The sequence below is a fragment of the Hyla sarda genome, chromosome 5, assembly GCF_029499605.1.
Source record: "Hyla sarda isolate aHylSar1 chromosome 5, aHylSar1.hap1, whole genome shotgun sequence".
NCBI classification, from domain to species: domain Eukaryota; kingdom Metazoa; phylum Chordata; class Amphibia; order Anura; family Hylidae; genus Hyla; species Hyla sarda.
The window spans coordinates 375,112,239-375,138,813 of record NC_079193.1 but is presented as its reverse complement, the minus strand read 5'-3'; the positions used below and the strand labels follow the sequence as shown (position 1 = coordinate 375,138,813).

Here is a 26,575-nt window from a genome sequence, read left to right as displayed (position 1 = left end):
TGATCCTGAGTTATATCCTGTATTATACTGCAGAGCTGTACTCACTATTCTGCTGGTGAGGTCACTGTGTATATACATTACATTACTTATCCTGTACTGATCCGGAGTTATATCCTGTATTATACTCCAGAGCTGTACTCACTATTCTGCTGGTGAGGTCACTGTGTATATACACTACATTACTTATCCTGTACTGATCGTGAGTTATATCCTGTATTATACCCCAGAGCTGTACTCACTATTCTGCTGTTGAGGTCACTGTGTATATACATTACATTACTTATCCTGTACTGATCCGGAGTTATATCCTGTATTATACTCCAGAGCTGTACTCACTATTTTGCTGGTGAGGTCACTGTGTATATACATTACATTACTTATCCTGTACTGATCCTGAGTTATATCCTGTATTATACTCCAGAGCTGTACTCACTATTCTGCTGGTGAGGTCACTGTGTATATACATTACATTACTTATCCTGTACTGATCCTGAGTTATATCCTGTATTATACTCCAGAGCTGTACTCACTATTCTGCTGGTGGGGTCACTGTGCACATTACATTATTTATCCTGTACTGATCCTGAGTTATATCCTGTATTATACTCCAGAGCTGTATTCACTATTCTGCTGGTGAGGTCACTGTGTACACACATTACATTACTTATCCTGTACTGATCCTGAGTTATATCCTGTATTATACTCCAGAGCTGTACTCACTATTCTGCTAGTGAGGTCACTGTGTACACACATTACATTACTTATCCTGTACTGATCCTGAGTTATATCCTGTAGATCTTTTATTAGAAAAATATAAATCATAACAAAAACACAAAACCAGCACAACTTGGCCATAACTGAAAACAGCAACATGAAATAACATAAACCAAATCTTTACATTTAAAATAAAAGATCATAAATCCTGCCTAACCGGCCAGCCCAGTTTTCCTAACAAAAAGAAAAACACACCTTACATAACCAAATATCTAACAACACACTCGCATGCATACTCAACTTACATAACCAAAAAAGAAACATAAAAATAGCACTATTTAGCTGTAACTCAAAAACACCCAGACTTGGGAAAAACACACACTACAAAACACACAGAAAACACAACAAGCACTCCCACTACACACCACCACCCCTTTTTTTATGTTTTTTTTTTTATTTTTTTTATTTTTTTTTATTTTTTATAATAACACTAATAATAATAATAATAATAATTCTATGCCACACACATGCATCACAGATCCATAACTTTACAAAGGCATAAAGATAAATAATCTACAACTCAAAAAACACCCAAACTTGGGAAAAATCACATATTACAAACCGAAAACACAACAAGCACTCCCACTGCACACCAAATTTTATATATATATATATATATATATATATATATATATATATATACACACACACACACTTTTTTTTCCCCCCTTCCACACATACATATATACATTAGTTTTCTACGTTATCCCACAAGACCTAAACCACAACTGGATACAAAAATTACTACAAAAATAACATCTGGTTCGACTGGATACAAAAATTACTACAAAAATAACATCTGGTTCGACTGCCATATCTATCTCTACTATAAACACAATATAAACAACATATAATTCACAAATCAAGATAAAAATAAATAAAATAAAAATAAAATTAATATATATATTTTTATAATAATTACATGTATTGTACACAATTTATACATATAAACTATATACACACCTATTATTATACAGGAAACACACCTAAATATACAATAAAACATCCTACTCTAAACTATCCCTTCACCCACACCACCCGCCCTCCTGTACATGGGTCAGAGTCCACAGTTCTAAATGTCCAGCCACGACTGACCCATGCCAGGTCCACCAAAAGAAAACCACCACCCACCAAATACACCCACCCAACCTAGAACTCCTCCCAACCAACTTAACCATAACCAACTTTATAACATACATAAACAATATAACCCACACTAGGCCCAAGTTCGGTGCCTGTAAGCCCTTCATAACCTAAACATCGGAAACAAAACAAAAAGCTATGGTGCACATGCATTAGCCCACCACCAGGAAGAAGGATGGCAATCCTGATACATACAAAAATTTACATACTTTCCCTAACACCTCCCTACCTCTCACCCTACCATTATCCCTAAAATAGAAACTGACCCTACTATCACCCTAACCCTGTCCCCTTACATCACTGTCCCTAACCAAAACAAGGATACTCTACCCAGAAGGTCTAGTACCTAGGGCACATCAAAAGAAAACCCTCTCCACAGGAGAGAAGCCCTACTGGTACCAAGACTGCCATACTCCAAAGACCTGATCTTCCCGAGGTCACCGGTGATGTTCCTACAGACCTACACCTCGGAGAGGACTTTATGCTGCGTAGACACTAAACACCGTGCGTTCCACGTGTGGTACCTAATCACTAAGCTAACTAAGAATAAAGTGCCCCGGTCTCGACCACCCAGGTTCCTGAATGCCCCATAAGCCCACTCCGGGTAGGTAAGGCTGGCAAGTTGACTCCAGCCAATGGAAGCGCCCACCCGGTTGTAAACCCCTATATTAAAGGGACAATGAAGGAGGAAATGGTCCATGCTTTCCAGCGTGTCCACACACTCTTCTCGGGGACAGTCCCGGTCATCAGATCTCCTACACTTCAAATTGTCCCTCACATATAGCTTCCCCTGAAAGCAGCGCCAGGCCAAGTCCCAAAACTTCTGGGGGATCCTTTTCATGTTTAAAAGAAACAACCCCACCCTCAGATCCTGACCTGGGCAGTCCCTGAGCGCCAGAGGCTTCTGGAAGTGGGTCAACAGAACCCGTTTGTCAAGGAACTGCCTTGACTGGGTCCTGATCTCCCACACTCCCAGACCCCACTGGCGTATCGCCTTCAGAGTCGGGGTAGCGTAAGCCGGAATATATCCATGTGGTGTACGGAGGTCCTTCACTTGCCCTCCTCTCTCCCATTCCTGGAAGAAAGGCCGAAACCACTCCCTGCAGGAGAGTACCCACGGAGAAGCCCTCTCTGACCAGAGGTTTGAGATGTTGGCTTTCAAGAAGGTGTTTGTTAAGAACACCACGGGGTTTACCATAGATAAACCCCCTAGTCTCCTCGTCCGGTACGTAACCTCCCTCTTGACTAGGTTCATCCTGTTCCCCCATAACAGTTGGAAAAACAGGCTGTAGACCCTAGTGTAGTAAGCCTCTGGTAAGATACATACGCTGCCCAGATAGATAAACAAGGGGAGCAGGTACGATTTGATCAGGTGTACCCTTTCCCTGAGGGTCATAGACCAACCCTTCCACTGGTTTACCTTTTGAGTGGCATCCTGGAGCTTACCATCCCAGTTTTTGGTGGGATAATCATCCTGGCCGAATGTGATGCCCAAAACTTTTGCTGATTCTTGGGGCCCTGGAAGGGTGTCCGGGAGATCAAACGTGGGATCCCCCCCTCCCAGCCAGAGACTTTCACACTTATCCCGGTTGATCTTAGACCCGGAAGCCTCCGAGTAGCGGTCCACCTCTGACATCACCACATCGACCTCCCCCTCGAGGAGACGAAAATGGTGACATCATCAGCATACGCCACCACTCTCTGGGCGACATCCGTCTCCGCCAGACTCATCCCGACTCCCGCTAACGGCCCACAATCTACCCTCCGGACGAAGGGATCGATTTTAAACACGTATAACAGCGGGCTCAAAGGACAACCCTGACGGACTCCGGACCCCACCTCAAAAGAGCGGCCAGACCAACCGTTCACCAGCGGGAAACTCTCTGCCCCTGCATACAAGATCTTGAGCCAATTAACAAAAGTACTCGGTAAGCCATATCTCAGAAGGACGGACCAGAGGTAGTCATGGTTCACCCGATCAAATGCTTTGGCCTGATCCAAGGACAGTAAGTACCCCTTCCAGAGACCCGCACTGCTCCGCTCCACTGCCTCCCTGACACTCAGGACAGCACTTAAGGTGCTTCGGCCTGGAACAGAGCAGTGCTGGGCCCCCGAAAGGAGCAGGGGTGCAAACTCCACCAACCGATTAAACAGTATCTTGGCCAGAAGCTTCCTGTCCGTATTGAGAAGAGCTATGGGCCTCCAATTCTCAATCCGGCTAGGATCTTTACCCTTTGAGAGAAGAATCAGGGCTGACCTCCTCATTGACCTAGGCAGAGTGCCCGAGGAGAGACACTCATTGAATACCACAGTCAAGAGGGGAGCTAAAGACTCCTTAAAGGTCTTGTACCACTTGGATGTTAAGCCATCCGGACCTGGCGACTTCTTGGGGGCAAGCCCCTCGATCGCCAGTCTCACTTCCTCTTCCTTAATTTCTTCTGCCAAAACGCCAAGAGAGGGGTCTACCCCTGGCTCAGGAATGGTTTCAGCCAGGAAAGCCGACATCTTGTCCCGATCTAGATCCTTTCTCCCCAAGAGGTGCAAGTAGAAGGATCTGATGACCTCCAGGATCCCTGATCTGGACCGATTCAGAGATCTCGTACTATCAATCAGTCCTGAGATGATTTTACTACTCACTGACATCTTGCAGTTTCCGTAAGGGTCGGGCGAGCGGTACTTCCCAAAATCCCTCTCAAAAACCAAAGATGCGTGCCTATCGTACTGACACCTCATCAGCAAGGACTTCACTCTGGAGATATCCTCCAGTCGAGACGAGAAGCTCGAGTTTCCTCCTCAGACCCTGATACAAGCGATACCTGTTTAGGGACCTGAGGCTCGAGAGCTGGCGGAAGAACCCCGCAACCCGCTTCTTGAATATCTCCCACCACTCTGACTTACTACTACAAAGGTCCAGTAAAGGTACCTGACTCTGAAGAAAATCCTCAAAGGACTGTCTTACCTCCGCTTCCTCCAGGAGGGACGAATTCAGCTTCCAATAACCTTTACCCATCCGGGGGGTCTCTGAAACATTCAAGGAAAACAAAATCATACAGTGATCAGAGAACTCCACCTCAACCACGGACACTGCGGAAGAGACGGCTTCCTCCTTTAAATAAAACCTGTCTATCCTAGACCTGCAGCTACCTCGATGATAGGTGAAACCCGCGTGGCCTGAGGGGCTCCGGATGTGGGCGTCCTCTAGGTGAGCTTCCCTAACTATATTATTGAGAGCTATGCTGTCGTAAGCCAGCGGACCATTGGAACCTCTCCTATCTTGGGACCTTGTGACAGTATTGAAGTCCCCTCCAAAGATCACTTGCCGGCTAGTAAAAAGGAAGGGCTTGATCCTCATAAAGAGATCTTTGCGGCCCCACTTGGTTTGTGGGGCATAGATGTTAATGAGCCGGAGCTCCTGTCCCTTCATGAGGACATCTAAGTTCAGGCACCTCCCCATTTCTAACTCAATAACCCATCTACATTCAACCGGAGCGGTAAAAAGGACCGCCACCCCACTATACGGCTCAGCCGCAAGAGACCAGTGTAAGGGCCCGCGCCTCCACTCTCTCCTGGCTTTTACCAGGGAGGCTAGATCTGACAACCTGGTCTCCTGCAGATACAAAATATCGGCTTCAACGCGGCCGAGAAAATCAAAGGCTACGAATCTAGCCGTATCCGACTTTATGCTGGCACAGTTAATAGATGCCAGCGTCAATGGGGTGAGTGCCGCCATCATGGGTGATTGAGTTAGACGGCCCTAACCCCTCATTTCTGTTTTTTTTTCACCCCCTCATCCCCAGATGAGGAGGCTTCTTTCCCTTTGGACCTTTTTTTAGACTCTGACTGGTCCATTTTTGAATCCCCATCTCCACCTGGCTCTGGTTTGGCCCCATCCCCTGAGGAAACAGCCCCATCAGGACAGGGCCCAGTTCCCCCTGGAGGCTCCCCCACTTCAGGCACCCCATCCTCAACCCCCCCCCCTCCAAGGAGGGGGAGGAGATGGCATCGAGTACAGAGTACCGGTTAGACAGATCAATCAGAGGGGGGGCAGGTAAGCTTCCGCTTGGGACCTGGTCCGTAGCACGGGGACTAGAGGGCTCCTACCTCTTCTTTCTCCCTTTACTGCCCTTCTTTTTTGGCCTCTCTTCACCCTCCTCATCCACACTTTCACAGTGGGAGGAATCGGAAAGATCGGCCTTGCTGCCTTCTTCTCTACAGATTCTCCCCATTTCCTCATCCAGCACATTCTCCCCCAGGGCCTCAGCAGTTTCAGGACTAACCTCTGGAGCAAGGCCAGAAGCTACCCCTGCCACATGGGAACCCTCCAGTTCCCTGCTCCTTCTCCGATTAGCCTCCCGCCTCAGCTTGGCGGGACTTTTCCTCCTCACTGACCCTGTTGCACCTTCACCCGCACTCGTGCCCTCCCCAGCTGAGGCAACATTATTGCTCTCCCCAGCCAAGGTGACCGTCGCACGGGCAAAGGCGCTAGGACAACGGCTGAAAGGGTGTCCTAAGACACCACACAGATGACACCTGATCTGCCTACAGGATGCGGCAAGATGACCTACCCCACCACACAGAGCACAGACCTGCACGGTACAGGCTGCGCTAAAGTGAGTGGGGCTGCCACACCTGTGACAGACCTTGGGCTGCCCCTGGTAGAAAATTTGGATTCTGTCTCTCCCAAGAAAAGCAGCTGATGGGATGTGGGCAACAGTGCTCCCCGAACGCTTCAGTTTGACGGAAAACGTCCAGGCCCCAGACCAGATCCCATGTTCGTCGTAGTTCTTTTTCGGCATGTCCGTCACATCACCATATCTGCTGAGCCAGGTCATGATATCATAGCATGAAAGTGATTCGTTACGTGTCAAAACGGTCACTTTCTTGACCAAATTCTGACGGGATATCGCCTTTACGGCAAAATCCCGCCAGCCGGGCTCGCTTTTCACCACCTCATAGTTCGACCAGAAGAGTTCCAAACCCTCTGGCCGAACGAAGCTGATGTCAAACTCGGAAGTACCGTAGGGGTGGATCAGGGCAAAGATGTCACTTGCCCTGAATTCCATCCGGAGGAGGAGCTCAACCACCTTACCCCGAGGCGGACACGCATCTTCGCCCCTCCACACTAAACGGACCACATTCCTACGGCCACTTTCCTGCCCGGATGTCGGAAGGGACCAGACCACCTCCCCGTTTTGTTCTCGGAAGGCGCCTAAGCCGTGTCTTTCTATCCAAAAAGACAGGTCAACCTCACCCCTCCCCTCTACATGAATTGATCTGTCTCCCCTACGTAGAGCCTCCAGGAGGCGCTGTTGCAAGTGACCCCCAGAGCCAGATGGAGATGGGGATCCCCCTGATCCCCCGGCAGTGACGCTGGCATAGCTTCTGGGAGAAGCAGCCACTACCGGGGGGGCAGTCGAACCAGAAACCAAACCAGGACCCTTATTCTTAACAGAGGTGTCAGCCACCAAACCTCTCTCTGCCATTCCACTACCACTCCTCACCTGAATTTCGCTAGCACCCCTCTCTTGCACCCCACTTGCACCCCTCTCTTGCACTCCACTTGCACCCCTCTCTTGCACTCCACTTGCACCTCTCTCTTGCACTCCACTTGCACCCCTCTCTTGCACTCCACTTGAACCCCTCTCTTGCACTCCGCTTGCACCCCTCTCTTGCACTCCACTTGCACCCCTCTCTTGCACACCACTTGCACCCCTCTTGTACACCTCTTTCACCCCCCTCATCCACACTGCTACCACAACTCCTCCCATGCACACTACCATAACTCACATTCTGGACATTACCATTTTTGCTTTCACTTTCACTCTTGCCTACACTCTCCATTGTATTACAGGCTGGGCTGGCTGGAACTTTTGTTTCATGTACAAGGGTTGCCGGTTTTAGGATTGGCGCTGTAGAGTTCTTCCTTCCACTCTCCTGGGACGCAGAGACAGGCTCCGCCTCTGACATGGGTGGCCACGCCCCCCCCACAAAATGCTGTACATCTTGGCGGGAGCTGTCCCTCCAGACGCACTCCCGCCCCGTCAACGTCACCTAGGGGACCGCCCCCTGAACCAACAAGGTCCGGCACCCGGACACTCCCCCCCCTCACAGGGGAGTGCCCTGCAGCGCCGGGACCTGTACCGCCCACTTCAACCGAGGGACCGCCCCCCGGACGGGTGAATCTGCCGCTATTTTCTGGCGCCTGGACACCCTCCCCCCTCACAGGAGGGTGCCCTTTTTTTTCTATAGCACCCGCGGCCATTTTGGGTGCACTACTGTATCCCCCATGCTGGCCCCGCTCCACTACAGAAACGGGGTCTGGCAGATTGGGGGACCCAGCACCCTGAGCTGACTTCTCAGCCGACCCAGGTTGCTGGAAAGAAGAAAATACAAATTTCACTCCTTGTGCCTTCTTCCTCTTCTTGCCCTTCACTTTCTTCCTCTTCCCCTTCTCTTCTGGGCCCAAATCATCACCAAAAGTGAAGTTCTCCAGACGGGTGGGGGACTCCTGCATAACAATCGCACGCAGGAGACCCCCATCTGCCGAGCTGCTGCCATCACTGCAGTCACTGCCATCCTCATCATCCTCACTGGAGGGAGGTAAGGCCACCTGAGCCGGGTTTATATAGTCCGCACTGAGGGTAAGTGGGGGGTCTGGGGTAACAGTGGTGGTACAAACAGAACCCGTGTCCATATCCCCCTCACTCACATCCCCCTCCTCACCTCCCTCCATCTCCTCCTCCTCGCTCTGGCAGTCATCTTGGTGACAATCTTTTTCTGAACCTCTGGAGACCCCCTTTTTGGGGAACCTCTCCTCATTTAGAATCTTCTCACTGAAGAAGCCGGCTCCAGCCACAATGTCCGCTCTCAGCTGCACAATCTCCTCCACCTCTTTCTTTAGTGCTCTCACCTTTGCAGTGAACGCTGCTCTCTTGCCCTTGGCTGCTGTATCCGCCTGGTAAGTTGCAAACCTAATGTCTTCTCTTAGACCTCGTAGCTGTTTCCCAAGCCGTTCATATTGGGCCATCTTTGCCTGGATTCTAGATCTGAAAGTCTCCAGGGATTTCCTTGGCTCCTTTATCCCCCCCATTGCTGGGGTTCTGAGGAGCCTGAGGTAGAAGCCTTCACTCCACTCCTCTGCCTGGATGAGCTTCTTTTCCCAGAGGAACTTTTGCTGGAAGCCTTGCAGCTCCCAGCTGGGGATGGGGGAGGGGGCCCCACATGGCGATGGGCCCTGGTGGATCGTCTCACCCCATCCTGGCTGCTGGCCGTCGCATTTTCCTTTGCACCCCCCGCCGGCCGGGTACGGGGAGTGCAAGATGAAGCCTCCTGGGGCTCCATAGCAGGAAAACCCTCTACCCAGGTATCTGCCACACACCTGGGGAGGGGCGGATGGAAATCACTGCTTCACTGGAAGAGTCTGGAAGTAACAGGAGCTCAGGCACACCAAACCTCTCTCCAGAGCTGTACTCACTATTCTGCTGGTGAGGTGACTGTGTACATACATTACATTACTTATCCTGTACTGATCCTGAGTTATATCCTGTATTATACCCCAGAGCTGTACTCACTATTCTGCTGGTGAGGTCACTGTGTACATACATTACATTACTTATCCTGTACTGATCCTGAGTTATATCCTGTATTATACTCCAGAGCTGTACTCACTATTCTGCTGGTGAGATCACTGTGTACATACATTACATTACTTATCCTGTACTGATCCTGAGTTATATCCTGTATTATACTTCAGAGCTGTACTCACTATTCTGCTGGTGGGGTCACTGTGTACATACATTACTTATCCTGTACTGATCCTGAGTTATATCCTGTATTATACTGCAGAGCTGTACTCACTATTCTGCTGGTGAGATCACTGTGTACATACATTATATTACTTATCCTGTACTGATCCTGAGTTATATCCTGTATTATACTCCAGAGCTGTACTCACTATTCTGCTGGTGAGGTCACTGTGTACATACATTACATTACTTATCCTGTACTGATCCTGAGTTATATCCTGTATTATACTCCAGAGCTGTACTCACTATTCTGCTGGTGAGATCACTGTGTACATACATTATATTACTTATCCTGTACTGATCCTGAGTTATATCCTGTATTATACCCCAGAGCTGTACTCACTATTCTGCTGGTGAGGTCACTGTGTACATACATTACATTACTTATCCTGTACTGATCCTGAGTTATATCCTATATTATACCTATTGCTCATCCAGTCTTATAGGTGATATTGCTTTCTTGTCAGAACGGTGAGACGGCAGTGCATGTAGCTGCTCAATATGGCAACCTCCGGATGATCAGAGCCCTGATGGAGGAGGGTGGGGAGGTCACCTGGCAGTCCAAGGTACTTCACGTTCATCACATTTGCTGTTGACTTTGCTGTCATCAGGGGTCAAGTCCTGGGAAAAAGTGTGGACTCCTGCAGATGGGAACAATGTTTCTGCTGTGGAAAAAGTGCAGGAACTCCGTTCCCATGCATTCCTGCAGGACTTGAGACCTGGTTAAAGCCACTAATCAGAAGGTGGAGGGGGCACATAATTAATAAATGAGTTTTCTGTTAAATTTTGACTGTGTCGCCCTAGGCTCGAGAACACGCTCTGCACACGGGCGTCCGCCATTGTCACCTGCCCATTGTAGAAGCCATTCTTCACTATCTGACCAACGATAGAAGTCAGGCAGATGCTGTCGCCTGTGTTAACCAACCCAACCAGGTATGTCCATATAGATCAGTGGTATCCAAATGATGGACCTCCAGCTGTTGCAAAAGTACAACTTCCAGCATGCCCGGACAGCCGTTGGCTTTCCGGGCATGCTGGAAGTTGTAGTTTTGCAACAGCTGGAGGTCCACAGTTTGAAGACTACTGATGTAGATAATGACTGTTCGACATGTTCATGACCAGCACCCATTGGGGACCATGTGTGATACCAGAAGCTCTTTGGTTTCGGTTTCAGGAAGGGGAGACCTCCCTACATTTGGCCGCGGCTGTCGGTAAAGACCCGATCCACAACGAGGAAGAGGACGTGAAGATCATCAGGCTCCTGCTGGATCATGACGCCGATATCACCTCCACCACATTTCTGGTAAGAAGAAGTCTCAGAACCCAATGAGATCCTTAGATGGTCCAAACCTGGATGGACAATATACAAACACTCCGGATTTATCATGGTGGCTCAGGGCTAGAGATTTTGCGCATCTGTAGACGGTCTAGTCTAAGTTTGTTTTGACCACTTCCACCACTAGTTGGATTAATATATGAATTAAAGGTAAGGAGTCAAACTTTTGGTGCGTTTTTCGTAATTATTGTCGATTTTGTCAGGTATTCACCTGTGATAACCAGAGCGATGATGAGCATTATACTGCTGCTCAGCTGGGAGTAGTAGTCCTTTAAATGGTTATTTGAATGTAAGACAGGGGCAGAAAAGTTAGTGTAGTTACTAATATACTTCCCTTACCTGTGTTTGGTGGCTGGGATCAAATTTCTTTGTCTTTCTTTTCCCCAGAAGTTCATTTTCTGCAGCCTACAGAATGAGTGTTATCTCGGACCTTTCCCAGCTTGCTGTGTGGCCCGAGACAATACATCACAAGTCAGGTGCTGAAAGGGGGCTTGGCTGCTCCGTCTGTTGTGTGTGAAGCCAGTCCCTGATGATGTTACCTGTGCATATGTATGTGCATTCATCATCACACAGATCCACAGCTTGTGTGTCAGGTGATGTCAGGCAAGTCATGTGATCAAAGGGAGCGTTGCTGTGCTGCAAAGGGTGGGGTGACCGTTGTGTGGGAGGGAAATGTCACCTCCCACCTTGAAACAAAGGATCCTGGGGATTGTAGTCTGAGGGAGGCCACAGAAACAGGAAGTAACCAGTTTCCAAAAAACAAGCGAGCAGCTTGATGGGGGACACAGGACACGGCCATTTACCACCAACACAAGCACAGACCCTTGGTAACCATGTTTTGTACTGTATGACACTTAATTACTAAAGTCACCTTATGTTGGATAAGGCCTTTAAACCCTTAACGACATAGGACATAAATATACGTCCTTGTGCTCTGGTGATTAACGCACCAGGACGTACATTTATGTCCTGTACATGACCGTGAGCACCGGAGTGGTGCTCGTGTCATGTGCGGCAGGTCCTGGCTGCTATCAGCAGTCAGGGACCCGCCGGTAATGGCTCACATCAGCGATCGTGCTGATGTGTGCCATTAAAGGGGTACTCCGGCCCTAAGACATCTTATCCCCTATCCAAAGGATAGGGGATAAGATGTCTGACCGTGGGGGTCCTGCCGCTGGGGACCTCCGCAGTTTTGCATTCGGCACCTACCTCTTTGAGCTGCACGCTGCACTGCCAGCTCACGTCACACAGGGGCAGAGTCGTGAAGTCCCAATACTCCGGCCCCGTGGTCGGCACCAAGCAGTTTGTGAGCTGGGAGCGTGGCGTGCAGCTCAAAGAGATGGGTGCCGAATGAAAGATTGCGGGGGTCCCCAGCGATGGGACCCCCTTGGTCAGACATCTTATCCCCTATCCCTTGGATAGGGGATAAGATGTCTTAGGGCCGGAGTACCCCTTTAATCCCTCTGATGCGGGTGATCAATACAGATCACGGCATCTGCGACAGTGCAGTCACTAAGATGGATAATCAAATCGCCCACAGGGCTGCCGCGGTGATCCGATCATCCTTAATGGAAGACGGAGGTCCCCTCACCTGCCTCTGGCCATTTCCTGGGGTCTTCTGCTCTGGTCTGAGACCAGAGTAGAAGATCACCGATAATACTGATCAGTGCTATGCCCTATGCATAGCACTGAACAGTAACAGCAATCAAATGATTGCTATAGATAGTCCCCTATGGGGACTATTAAAGTGTAAAAAAAAAGTAAAGAACGTTTAAAAAAAATTTAAATAAAAACCCTCCCCCCAATAAAAATGTAAATCGTCTTTTTTTCCCATTTTACCCCCAGAAAGTATAAAAAAAAAAAAAAAAAATTAATAAACATATTTGGTATTACTGCGTGCGTAAATGTCCGAACTGTCAAAATATAATGTTAATGATCCCATACGGTGAATGGCGTAAGCATAAAAAAAAAGTCCAAAATTGCTTTAAAAAGTTTCACATATGCAAATAGGGTATCACAAAAAAAAGTTCAGATCACGGCGCGGAAAAAACGGGAAAAAATGGAAAAGTTATAGGTTGTCAAAATAGAGGGATTTTAAACGCACTAATTTGGTTAAAAGGTTTGAGATTTTTTTTAAGCGGTACAATAATAGAAAAGTATGTAATCAGGGGTATCATTTTAATCGTATTTATCCACAGAATAAAGCCGTCACACCCCCTCCCATAGACTTGCATCGAGGGGGCGGGGCTATGACGTCACAAGCTCCCGGCGCCGGCTCCAGTGTTCAGAACAGTTTGTTCCAAACGCTGAGTAGCGGAGTACCCCTTTAACAATACTGCATCCAAGAACCTCCTGGACCAACACCAAAAAAGGCACGCACCTTAATGTATGTAGCAAAAAAATGTTTTTTTATTAAAAAAAAAAAAAACAAAGACAACAATTAAAAAGGTTCTGGACAAAGGACCAGGCGGTGAAGAGGAAGGGACTTGGATCCTCAGGACAGATTCACACATTGTATTTTTTTTGCTGCATTTTTAATTTTTTTGCCGTGATTATCCAGAATTGAAGGAAAATTTAAGTTATTTTCCAGCAATTCTGCAAATCATGGAAACAGCGGATCATTTTAACAAATAATTTGGAAACAGACATAGTGCAGTAAAAACTTGTGAAAAATGCAAAATAAATTTCAATGCGCTAACACACGTCAAATCTTCATAAAACACCTCAGTTGTGATTATAGGTCGAATCACTTCTGTCTCATGAGAATATTTCTTTAAAAAAAATAAATAAATAAAAAAGGCACTATGAAAAATGTGGTGTCCCAGTACAGGACCTGGTCCTGTCTCTGTCTAACGTCCCCTCAGCCAGAGTCCCTTCATTCCCATAGGGCTCTCCTGCAGGGCTTACCCCTGGTCGCCTCATATAAATTGTATATTGTTTAATATATAAAGATAATATTAATGTATAGGAAATATATGTGTATAGGACCTTTCCCGGGTCACGTGATGTACAGTTGTAATGTACTATTGTTCAAGGACCTTCCAGGGTCATGTGATGTACCCAGAGTTCACTGGGTTCAGGACTTACAGGTTTGCTGACCAATGAGCTTAGTCCAGCCCCTTATTATATAAAGGGCTGTAGCCACTAAATTCTCTCTCTTAGTTCCGGATTATCAAGCAAGGACAAACATCTCAGCAGAAATCTCAATTCATCTAGGCCAAAGCCTAAGAAACCTGCAGCCACTAAAACGTGAGTTACCAAGCTCAATCTATCAAATCCTGTGTGACTACTACCAGCTAAAATATTATAATTAGTAGCATCAAAGCTCATTGCTTCAAAGTCCCAGCAAAACCTGTGAGGAACCTGCATTCCGGTTACCTCTTAAGAGACTGTTATGTATAAAGACTGTTGCATAAAATCTTCAAGTGAAGTTCTTCAGTTTATTCATAAAGTCTCTTCACCTCACCCTGGCGTCACGACATCTAAGGGTTAATACCACCAGACCCTGCACTTACATCACCACAACACCCCAGACACCACAACTCTCCTGGTTCACCACAATAAGAACACACAACAATACTGCACATCATGTGAACTGACCACAACCCACTCATGAGTCTAATCAGTTCACCTGGACGACCTCCAGCACCAGCAACCTGATTAGATGACCAGGTGCAGTGATGAGACTTCATCCCCTCCCTCTGAAAAGGCAGAAGGTTCTTGGAAAATGTAGACAGCAATAGGAAACCATTTCCGTAATGGAATTGCAATCAGTATGGCTAAAAACTCCATGCCTGCCACATCAACTAAAACAGGTGAGCACAAGGCATTCGCAAGAACCTCTATATAATAGACTATGCTGAAATATATCAGCAAAAAAATCCTGAAATGCTTCTCTAATAAGAAAAAAAAAATAAAAGAAAAAAACCTGAAGTAATCGGCCGTCCTGTTCTGAGGGCTACTGTTATTATTCTGTTTGGCTCACATCACAAAGTGCAATTTAATTAAATGTTAAGTATTATAATAATATTTATTTGCTGGGTTTACACTGTAGAAGCAGCTTGTTGAATCCTTAGAAGATTTGTGGCAGCACATAAGGGATCAGCTGCCACTATGCGGGCTGGCGGCGCTCTCAGGGGCCCGATCAGTAAATAGGCCGACTTCATACAGATTGCTGTTTATGCTAAAACCTCCATGATATAAACGTTGTCCGGCACTTGGCTCCGACACCGTCCCTCGACTCCAGACAGTGATCACACAAGAAAGACGCGCAAGGGGGCAAAGTGTTTAGAATAATGGAGAGCAACACAATAAACAGTACAAGTGCGAGGAGCGGGAACTCCACAAATAGAGCGTCAGAAGGAGAAAAGCGAAGAGAAATGGTCAGGAACCACAGAGTACATCCCGTGTGGACAGGGAAAGATTTGTTAGAACATTTCCGATGCAGAAGCCTTTCATTGTCTTCAATGGGATTCTGCTGCACCGTGCTCACTGCAGAATTTGTGCAGTAGAAAATTCTGCGACGGAAATTGTAATTTTGGATCTTGATCTCGTTTCATTGAAATCTGCTTGGAAATGGTGTGAACCCGGATCAGAAAGACGTAGCAGCGGACACAATGCACTCTGGGTCACATGTGGAGGCACACTGATAGGTATGGATATAGGGGCTCAACTCAGTAAAATAAATTGGCAGTCTGGGTGAAAAATGTAAAAATGAGCAGCACTCACCAACGGCGCAGTCCATATATTGTGTAAATGGTGGACCTTAAAGGGGTACTCCACCCCATAGACATCTTATCGCCTATACAAAGGATAGGGGATAAGATGTCTGATCGCAGGGGTCCCACTGCTTGGGGCCCCCACGATCTCCCTGCTGCACCCGGCGTTCATTTAGAGCGTCGGGTGCAGCGCCGGAAGCTCGTGGCCTTGAGGGGGCGTGGCCGTGACATAACGAGCCCCCACCCCGCATCACAAGTCATCTGCGTGGGGTGGGGGCTCATGACGTAACATCACGGCTCTGTGCACAGGATGTCTGGGGTGCAGCAGCCGAGATCACTGGGGTCCCCAGCAGTGGGACCCCCGCGATCAGACATCTTATACCCTATCCTTTGTATACAGTGTAAGAAGTCTAGGGGCGGTGTACCCCTATAAACTCAAAGTACACCGAACAGAGCTAAGACGGGTTACAGCTGTCCCACGCATCCTCAAACCTAGCCCCCACATGATGTACACCTGTATGAATCCTTCCTCTTTGTGGTGTCATCCATAGTTTTACATGCAAATACAAAAAAAATAGTTAAAAAACATAATGCAAAAGCAATATAAATAGATATGAATACAAAAAGACTTGAAATTCCTAAAACTAAAAATTCCTAAAAATTCTCCATCTTTATTGAACATCAGGTAAAAACTAGGGCCGTCAAAATTAATGTATTAAGGCAAATTCATTTTAACAGCTAATTAAATTAAATTTTATTAATTTAAGATTTATAAAATGACAATGTAACACCGGCGGATGGCAGTGCCCCGCTCCTTACCTTGACTGAACTGCACACTGTCACGATGCCGGCTGGCAGGTAGTGGATCCTCTGTGCCAGAGAGGGATTGGCGTGGACCGTGCTAGAGGATCGGTTCTAAGTCACTACTGGTTTTCACCAGAGCCCGCCGCAAAGCGGGATGGTCTTGCTGCGGCGGTAGTGACCAGGTCGTATCCCCTAGCAACGGCTCAACCTCTCTGGCTGCTGAAGATAGGCGCGGTACAAGGGAGTAGACAGAAGCAAGGTCGGACGTAGCAGAAGGTCGGGGCAGGCAGCAAGGATCGTAGTCAGGGGCAACGGCAGGAGGTCTGGAACACAGGCTAGGAACACACAAGGAAACGCTTTCACTGGCACTAAGGCAACAAGATCCGGCGAGGGAGTGAAGGGGAAGTGAGGTGATATAGGGAAGTGCACAGGTGTAAACACTAATTGGAACCACTGCGCCAATCAGCGGCGCAGTGGCCCTTTAAATCGCAAAGACCCGGCGCGCGCGCGCCCTAGGGAGCGGGGCCGCGCGCGCCGGGACAGAACTGACGGAGAGCGAGTCAGGTACGGGAGCCGGGGTGCGCATCGCGAGCGGGCGCTACCCGCATCGCGAATCGCATCCCGGCCAGAGGCGGTATCGCAGCGCCCCGGGTCCGTGGAACCGACCGGAGCGCTGCAGTGAGAGGAGTGTAGCGAGCGCTCCGGGGAGGAGCGGGGACCCGGAGCGCTCGGCGTAACAGTACCCCCCCCCCTTGGGTCTCCCCCTCTTCTTGGAGCCTGAGAACCTGAGGACCAGACTTTTGTCCAGGATATTGTCCTCAGGTTCCCAGGACCTCTCTTCTGGACCACAACCCTCCCAATCCACTAAAAAGAAGGTTTTCCCTCTGACCTTTTTAGATGCTAAAATTTCTTTGACGGAGAAGATGTCCGAGGAGCCGGAGACAGGAGTGGGGGGAACAGATTTGGGAGAGAAACGGTTAATGATAAGTGGTTTAAGAAGAGAAACATGAAAGGCATTAGGAATACGAAGAGAAGGAGGAAGAAGAAGTTTGTAAGAGACAGGATTAATCTGGCGCAAAATCTTGAAAGGACCAAGATAGCGTGGTCCCAACTTATAGCTAGGGACACGGAAGCGGACATATTTGGCGGAGAGCCATACCTTGTCTCCAGGGGAAAAAATGGGAGGAGCTCTTCTTTTCTTATCCGCGAATCTCTTCATGCGTGAAGAAGCCTGTAAGAGAGAATTTTGGGTCTCTCTCCATATGATGGAGAGATCACGAGAAATTTCATCCACAGCGGGCAGACCAGAGGGCAAGGGGGTAGGGAGGGGGGGAAGAGGGTGACGGCCGTACACCACGAAAAACGGGGATTTGGAGGAAGATTCAGAGATTCTGAAATTATACGAGAATTCGGCCCAAGGTAGAAGATCTGCCCAGTCATCCTGGCGGGAGGAAACAAAATGTCGTAAATAGTCACCCAAGATCTGGTTAATTCTTTCTACTTGTCCATTGGATTGAGGATGGTATGCAGAAGAAAAATTTAATTTAATCTTGAGTTGTTTACAGAGAGCCCTCCAGAATTTAGACACAAATTGGACGCCTCTATCCGAGACGATCTGCGTAGGCAACCCGTGAAGACGAAAAATGTGTACAAAAAATTGTTTAGCCAACTGAGGCGCTGAAGGAAGACCAGGAAGAGGGATGAAATGTGCCATTTTGGAGAATCGATCAACGACCACCCAAATAACAGTGTTGCCATGGGATGGGGGTAAGTCAGTAATAAAATCCATACCAATCAGAGACCAAGGTTGTTCGGGAACAGGCAGAGGAAGAAGAAAACCAGCGGGCTTCTGGCGAGGAGTCTTATCCCGGGCACAGATAGTGCAGGCTCGCACAAAGTCCACCACATCAGTCTCTAGAGTCGGCCACCAATAGAAGCGAGAGATGAGTTGCACAGATTTCTTGATGCCCGCATGACCTGCGAGATGGGAGGAGTGACCCCATTTGAGGATTCCGAGGCGTTGGCGTGGAGAAACAAAGGTCTTTCCTGGTGGAGTTTGCCTGATGGAGGCTGGAGAAGTGGAAATCAGGCAGTCAGGAGGAATGATGTGTTGAGGAGAGAGTTCAATTTCAGAAGCATCTGAGGAACGAGAGAGAGCATCGGCCCTAATGTTCTTATCAGCAGGCCGAAAGTGAATTTCAAAATTAAATCGGGCAAAGAACAGAGACCACCTGGCCTGACGAGGATTCAGCCGTTGGGCAGACTCGAGGTATGAGAGGTTCTTGTGATCGGTGTAAATAATAACTGGAAATCTTGATCCCTCCAGCAGATGCCTCCATTCCTCAAGTGCTAATTTAATGGCTAGAAGCTCTCGATCCCCGATGGAGTAGTTCCTCTCCGCCGGAGAGAAGGTCCTAGAAAAAAACCCACAAGTAACAGCATGCCCGGAAGAGTTTTTTTGTAGAAGGACAGCTCCAGCTCCCACTGAGGAGGCATCAACCTCCAATAGGAAGGGTTTAGATGGGTCAGGTCTGGAGAGCACGGGAGCCGAAGAGAAGGCGGACTTGAGTCGTTTAAAGGCGTCTTCCGCTTGAGGAGGCCAAGACTTGGGATCGGCATTTTTTTTGGTTAAAGCCACAATAGGAGCCACAATGGTAGAAAAATGTGGAATAAATTGCCTGTAATAATTGGCGAACCCCAAAAAACGTTGGATGGCACGGAGTCCGGAGGGGCGTGGCCAATCTAAGACGGCAGAGAGTTTATCTGGATCCATTTGTAGTCCCTGGCCAGAGACCAAGTATCCTAGAAAAGGAAGAGATTGGCATTCAAACAGACATTTCTCAATTTTAGCATAGAGTTGATTGTCACGAAGTCTCTGAAGAACCATACGGACATGCTGGCGGTGTTCTTCTAGATTGGCCGAAAAAATTAGGATATCATCAAGATATACAACAACACAGGAGTATAACAGATCACGAAAAATTTCATTAACAAAGTCTTGGAAGACAGCAGGGGCGTTGCACAGGCCAAAGGGCATGACCAGATACTCAAAGTGTCCATCTCTGGTGTTAAATGCTGTTTTCCACTCATCCCCCTCTCTGATGCGGATGAGGTTATAGGCGCCTCTTAAGTCCAATTTAGTAAAGATGTGGGCACCTTGGAGGCGATCAAAGAGTTCAGAGATGAGGGGTAAGGGGTAGCGGTTCTTAACCGTGATTTTATTAAGTCCGCGGTAGTCAATGCAAGGACGTAGAGAGCCATCTTTTTTGGACACAAAGAAAAATCCGGCTCCGGCAGGAGAGGAGGATTTACGGATAAAGCCCTTTTTTAGATTCTCCTGGACGTATTCAGACATGGCAAGAGTCTCTGGGGCAGAGAGAGGATAAATTCTGCCCCGGGGTGGAGTAGTGCCCGGGAGGAGGTCGATAGGACAATCATAAGGCCTGTGAGGAGGTAGAGTCTCCGCTTGTTTTTTGCAGAAAACATCCGCGAAGTCCAAATAGGCCTTAGGGAGACCGGTTACTGGAGGAAGCACAGAGTTACGGCAAGGGTTACTGGGAACCGGTTTTAGACAGTCCTTGGAACAAGAGGGCCCCCAACTCTTGATCTCCCCAGTGGACCAATCCAGGGTTGGGGAATGAAGTTGAAGCCAGGGAAGTCCAAGGAGAATTTCCGAGGTGCAATTGGGGAGGACCAAAAGTTCAATCCTCTCGTGATGAGATCCGATGCTCATTAGAAGGGGCTCCGTGCGGAAACGTATGGAACAGTCCAATCTTTCATTGTTTATACAATTGATGTAAAGGGGTCTGGTGAGACTGGTCACTGGGATGTTGAACCTGTTGACGAGAGAGGCCAAAATAAAATTTCCTGCAGATCCAGAGTCTAAGAAGGCCACTGTAGAGAAGGAGAAGGCAGAGGCAGACATCCGCACAGGCACAGTAAGACGTGGAGAAGCAGAGTGGACATCAAGGATTGTCTCACCTTTGTGCGGAGTCAGGGTACGTCTTTCCAGGCGGGGAGGGCGGATTGGACAATCCCTCAGGAAGTGTTCGGTACTAGCACAGTACAGGCAGAGGTTCTCCATGCGGCGTCGTGTCCTCTCTTGAGATGTCAGGCGAGACCGGTCGACCTGCATAGCCTCCACGGCGGGAGGCACAGGAACAGATTGCAGGGAACCAGAGGAGAGAGGAGCCGAGGAGAAGAAACGCCTCGTGCGAACAGAGTCCATATCTTGGCGGAGCTCCTGACGCCTTTCGGAAAAACGCATGTCAATGCGAGTGGCTAGGTGAATAAGTTCATGAAGATTAGCAGGCATTTCTCGTGCGGCCAGAACATCTTTAATGTTGCTGGATAGGCCTTTTTTAAAGGTCGCGCAGAGGGCCTCATTGTTCCAGGATAATTCAGAAGCAAGAGTACGGAATTGTACGGCATACTCGCCAACGGAAGAATTACCCTGGACCAGGTTCAACAGGGCAGTCTCAGCAGAAGAGGCTCGGGCAGGTTCCTCAAAGACACTTCGAATTTCCGAGAAGAAGGAGTGTACAGAGGCAGTGACGGGGTCATTGCGGTCCCAGAGCGGTGTGGCCCAAGCCAGGGCTTTTCCAGACAGCAGGCTGACTACGAAAGCCACCTTAGACCTTTCAGTGGGGAACTGGTCCGACATCATCTCCAAGTGTAATGAACATTGGGAAAGGAAGCCACGGCAAAGCTTAGAGTCCCCATCAAATTTATCCGGCAAGGATAGTCGTAGTCCAGAAGCGGCCACTCGCTGCGGAGGAGGTACAGGAGCTGGCGGAGGAGATGGTTGCTGGAGCTGTGGTAGTAACTGTTGTAGCATAACAGTCAGTTGAGACAGCTGCTGGCCTTGTTGCGCAATCTGTTGTGACTGCTGGGCGACCACCGTGGTGAGGTCAGCGACAACTGGCAGAGGAACTTCAGCGGGATCCATGGCCGGATCTACTGTCACGATGCCGGCTGGCAGGTAGTGGATCCTCTGTGCCAGAGAGGGATTGGCGTGGACCGTGCTAGAGGATCGGTTCTAAGTCACTACTGGTTTTCACCAGAGCCCGCCGCAAAGCGGGATGGTCTTGCTGCGGCGGTAGTGACCAGGTCGTATCCCCTAGCAACGGCTCAACCTCTCTGGCTGCTGAAGATAGGCGCGGTACAAGGGAGTAGACAGAAGCAAGGTCGGACGTAGCAGAAGGTCGGGGCAGGCAGCAAGGATCGTAGTCAGGGGCAACGGCAGGAGGTCTGGAACACAGGCTAGGAACACACAAGGAAACGCTTTCACTGGCACTAAGGCAACAAGATCCGGCGAGGGAGTGAAGGGGAAGTGAGGTGATATAGGGAAGTGCACAGGTGTAAACACTAATTGGAACCACTGCGCCAATCAGCGGCGCAGTGGCCCTTTAAATCGCAAAGACCCGGCGCGCGCGCGCCCTAGGGAGCGGGGCCGCGCGCGCCGGGACAGAACTGACGGAGAGCGAGTCAGGTACGGGAGCCGGGGTGCGCATCGCGAGCGGGCGCTACCCGCATCGCGAATCGCATCCCGGCCAGAGGCGGTATCGCAGCGCCCCGGGTCCGTGGAACCGACCGGAGCGCTGCAGTGAGAGGAGTGTAGCGAGCGCTCCGGGGAGGAGCGGGGACCCGGAGCGCTCGGCGTAACACACACTCAGCTCTTCTTCGCTGCTGATTTCCTCCTCAATAATGTCGCAGGCGGTGACAGTTTCTGGCACACCCCAAGGGGTCCTACACATGCATAGGCTGTTTCTTTAACCCCTTAAGGACCAGGCCATTTTACACCTTAGGACCAGAGTGTTTTTTGCACATCTGACCACTGTCATTTTAAACATTAATGACTCTGGAATGCTTTTACCTATCATTCTGATTCCGAGATTGTTTTTTCGTGACATATTCTACTTTATGTTATTGGTAAAATTTTGTCGATACTTGCATCGTTTCTTAGTGAAAAATTCCAAAATTTTATGAAAAAATTTAAAATTTTGCATTTTTCTAACTTTGAAGCTCTCTGCTTGTAAGGAAAATGGATATTCCCCAAGAATTTTTTTTTTTTTATTCACATATACAATATGTCTATTTTATGTTTGCATCATAAAATTGACGAGTTTTTACTTTTGGAAGACACCAGAGGGCTTCAAAGTTCAGCAGCAATTTTCCAATTTTTCACAACATTTTCAAACTCTCTATTTTTCAGGGACCAGTTCAGGTTTGAAGTGGATTTGAAGGGTCTTCATATTAGAAATACCCCACAAATGACCCCATTATAAAAACTGCACCCCCCAAAGTATTCAAAATGACATTCAGTCAGCATTTTAACCCTTTAGGTGTTTCACAGGAATAGCAGCAAAGTGAAGGAGAAAATTCACAATCTTCATTTTTTACACTCGCATGTTCTTGTAGACCCAATTTTTGAATTTTTACAAGGGGTAAAAGGAGAAAATGTATACTTATATTTGTAGCCCAATTTCTCTCGAGTAAGCACATACCTCATATGTCTATGTAAAGTGTTCGGCGAGCGCAGTAGAGGGCTCAGAAGCGAAGGAGCGACAAGGGGATTTTGGAGAGTACGTTTTTCTGAAATGGTTTTTGGGGGGCATGTTGCATTTAGGAAGCCCCTATGGTGCCAGAACAGCAAAAAAAAACACATGGCATACCATTTTGGAAACTAGACCCCTTGAGGAATGTAACAAGTAATAAAGTGAGCCTTAATATGTAAAAAAATTTTAAAAAAATTTCACTAAAATGTGTTTCCCCCCAAATTTCACATTTATGCAAGGGTTAATAGCAGAAAATACCCCCCAAAATTTGTAACCCCATCTCTTCTGAGTATGGAGGTACCCCATAAGTTGACCTGAAGTGCACTACGGGCGAACTACAATGCTCAGAAGAGAAGGAGTCATATTTGGCTTTTTGAGAGCAAATTTTGCTCGGGGGCATGTCGCATTTAGGAAGCCCCTATGGTGCCAGGACAGCAAAAAATACCCACATGGCATACCATTTTGGAAACTAGACCCCTTGAGGAACGTAACAAGGAAGAAAGTGAGCCTTAATACCCCACAGGGGTTTCACGACTTTTGCATACGTAAAATAAAATAAAAATTTCACTAAAATGTGTGTTTCCCCCCCAAATTTCAAATTTTTGCAAGGGTTAATAGCAGAAAATACCACCCAAAATTTGTAACCACATCTCTTCTGAGTATAGAGGTACCCCATAAGTTGACCTGAAGTGCACTATGGGCGAACTACAATGCTCAGAAGAGAAGGAGTCATATTTGGCTTATTGAGAGCAAATTTTGCTCGGGGGGCATGTCGCATTTAGGAAGCCCCTATGGTGCCAGGACAGCAAAATAACCCCCACATGGCATACCATTTTGGAAACTAGACCCCTTGAGGAACGTAACAAGGGGTACAGAGAGAATTTACCCCCCCACTGGTGTCAGTCAGATCTTTGGAACAGTGGGCTGTACAAAATTTTTAATTTGCACAGCCCACTGTTCCAAAGATCTGTCAGACACCAGTAGGGTATAAATTCTCACTGCACCTCTCATTACATTCCGTGAGGGGTGTAGTTTCCGAAATGGGGTCACATGTGTTTTTTTTTTTTTTTTGCGTTTGTCAAAACCGCTGTAACAATCAGCCACCCCTGTGCAAATCACCTCAAATGTCCATGGCGCACTCTCCCTTCTGGGCCTTGTTGTGCACCTCCAGAGCACTTTGCGCCCACATATGGGGTATCTCCGTAGTCGGGAGAAATTGCATTACAAATTTTGGGGGGCGTTTTTCCCTTTTACCTCTTGTCAAAATGAAAAGTATGGGGCAACACCAGCATGTTAGTGTAAAAAATTTATTTTTTACACTAACATGCTGGTGTAGACCCCAACTTCACCTTTTCATAAGGGGTGAAAGGAGAAAAAGCCCCCCAAAATTTGTTAGGCAATTTCTCCCGAGTACGGCAATACCTCATATGTGGCCCTAAACTGTTTCCTTGAAATACGACAGGGCTCCAAAGTGAGAGCGCCATGCGCATTTGAGGCCTGAATGCGGGATTTGCATAGGGGTGGACATAGGGGTATTCTATGTCAGTGATTCCCAAACAGGGTGCCTCCAGCTGTTGCAAAACTCCCAGCATGCCTGGACAGTCAACGGCTGTCCAGCAATACTGGGAGTTGTTGTTTTGCAACAGCTGGAGGCTCCATTTTGGAAACAGTGGCGTACCAGACGTTTTTCATTTTTATTGGGGGGCTGTGTAGGGGTATGTGTATATGTAGTGTTTTTTACTTTTTATTTTATTTTGTGTTAGTGTAGTTTAGTGTAGTGTTTTTAGGGTACAGTCAGACGGGCGGGGGGTTACAGCGAGTTTCCCGCTGTGAGTTTGAGCTGCCGCGCAAAACTTGCTGCATCGCAAACTTGCAGCCTGATACTCGATGTAAGCCCCATGCCCATGTGAATGTACCCTGTACATTCACAGGGGGGGGGGGGCCCACCTGTTGCAAAACTACAACTCCCAGCATGCACAGTCTATCAGTGCATGCTGGTAGTTATAGTTTTGCAACAGCTGGAGGCACATGGGTTGGGAAACACTGAGTTAGGAAACAGACAATGTTTCCCAACCAGTGTGCCTTCAGTTGTTGCAAAACCACTACTCCCAAACATTCTCAGGCATGCTGGAAGTAGTAGTTCGGCAACATCTTTAGAGCCAGATGTTGCCGAACTACAACTCCCAGCATGCTTGGAGTTGTAGTTTTGCAACATCTGGAGGACTACAGTTTGCAGACCACTAATACAGTGGTTCCCAATCTGTGCCCTTCCAGATGTTGCAAAACTACAACTCCCAGTATGCCAAAACTGTCCAGGCATGCTGGGAGTTGTAGTTCTGCAACATCTGAAGGGCCAGATGTTACAGAACTACAACTCCCAGCATGCCTGGACAGTAAGGGCATGCTGAGGATGTGTAGTTTTGCAACATCTGGAAGGGCACAGTGGTCCCAAAACTGCAACTCCCAGAAGTGATGTGCAGGGTTAATTAGCAACACCTAGGCCAGTGCATAGTGCTTCGTCCAGGTCTTCCATCTCCACTCGCAGGTCCGTCTGTTGTTTAGCTTCCAAGCGTACGTCGTTTCGTAAAAACAATTGGACTTGACTGCTTCTATAATGTCGGCTGTAGAAGGGACAGAAGAGGATTTCCACCTAGCTGCAAGTTGGGATCTGTAGGCCATTAGGAGATGGCATAAAGGTGTTCTATACGCGGCGTCTGCTGTGTGGAGGCCTATGTATAAAAGTACAAGTTTGCTGGATATGGATAATGACTTTTTCTGTTATTTTGAAAGTGTAAATGATGGAAATAAAATGTAACTTTTGTTGACATATTATAAGAATGTCTAATCTGTAATTTGATGCCTTTTGGAGATTTTTCCATCTTTCCTTGGCTTCTTTATGCACATTAATACATTTATTTTTACCTGGGGTGCCCAAACTTTTGATCCCCACTGTAGTTCTACAGCAGCATTTTGCATTTATAGACAAACATTGATCTGTAGAGATGTAATTGATTATATTCCTTATTTCCTCTCTGCAGACCGGGGAGACTCCACTGCATTACTGCGCCAGGATAGGCAATGAAGACGTCCTATTGGAAATGATCAAACACATAGGATCCAACCGAATGCAGCAGACTATGAACAGACAGGCAAAGGTGACCGGGGACACATACATACATTGTGCTTAAAGGAATTGTCTATATGCAAAGCTGTACACTGTTCAGATAGAGAATAAGGGTTCAAGTCCTGTTAAGTATTACCAGGCAGTATTATAGTAGTTATATTCTTGTATATAGGAGCAGTATTATAGTAGTTATATTCTTGTATATAGGAGCAGTATTATAGTAGTTATATTCTTGTATATAGGAGCTGTATTATAGTAGTTATATTCTTGTATATAGGAGCAGTATTATAGTAGTTATATTCTTGTATATAGGA

General features: G+C 47.6%; 1 protein-coding gene across 7 annotated transcripts in view; it reads left to right on the top strand.

The window, feature by feature from the left end:
- LOC130274471 (serine/threonine-protein phosphatase 6 regulatory ankyrin repeat subunit A-like) overlaps positions 1-26,575 on the top strand; it is a 158,268-nt gene that overhangs the window by 89,147 nt on the left and 42,546 nt on the right. For all 7 annotated transcript variants that reach the window (XM_056522854.1, XM_056522853.1, XM_056522855.1 and 4 more), the window contains 4 exons: positions 10,190-10,288; positions 10,527-10,655; positions 10,897-11,025; positions 26,176-26,292. In XM_056522854.1, coding sequence (XP_056378829.1) covers positions 10,190-10,288; positions 10,527-10,655; positions 10,897-11,025; positions 26,176-26,292 — 474 coding nt within the window. The remainder of the gene's footprint in view (positions 1-10,189; positions 10,289-10,526; positions 10,656-10,896; positions 11,026-26,175; positions 26,293-26,575) is intronic.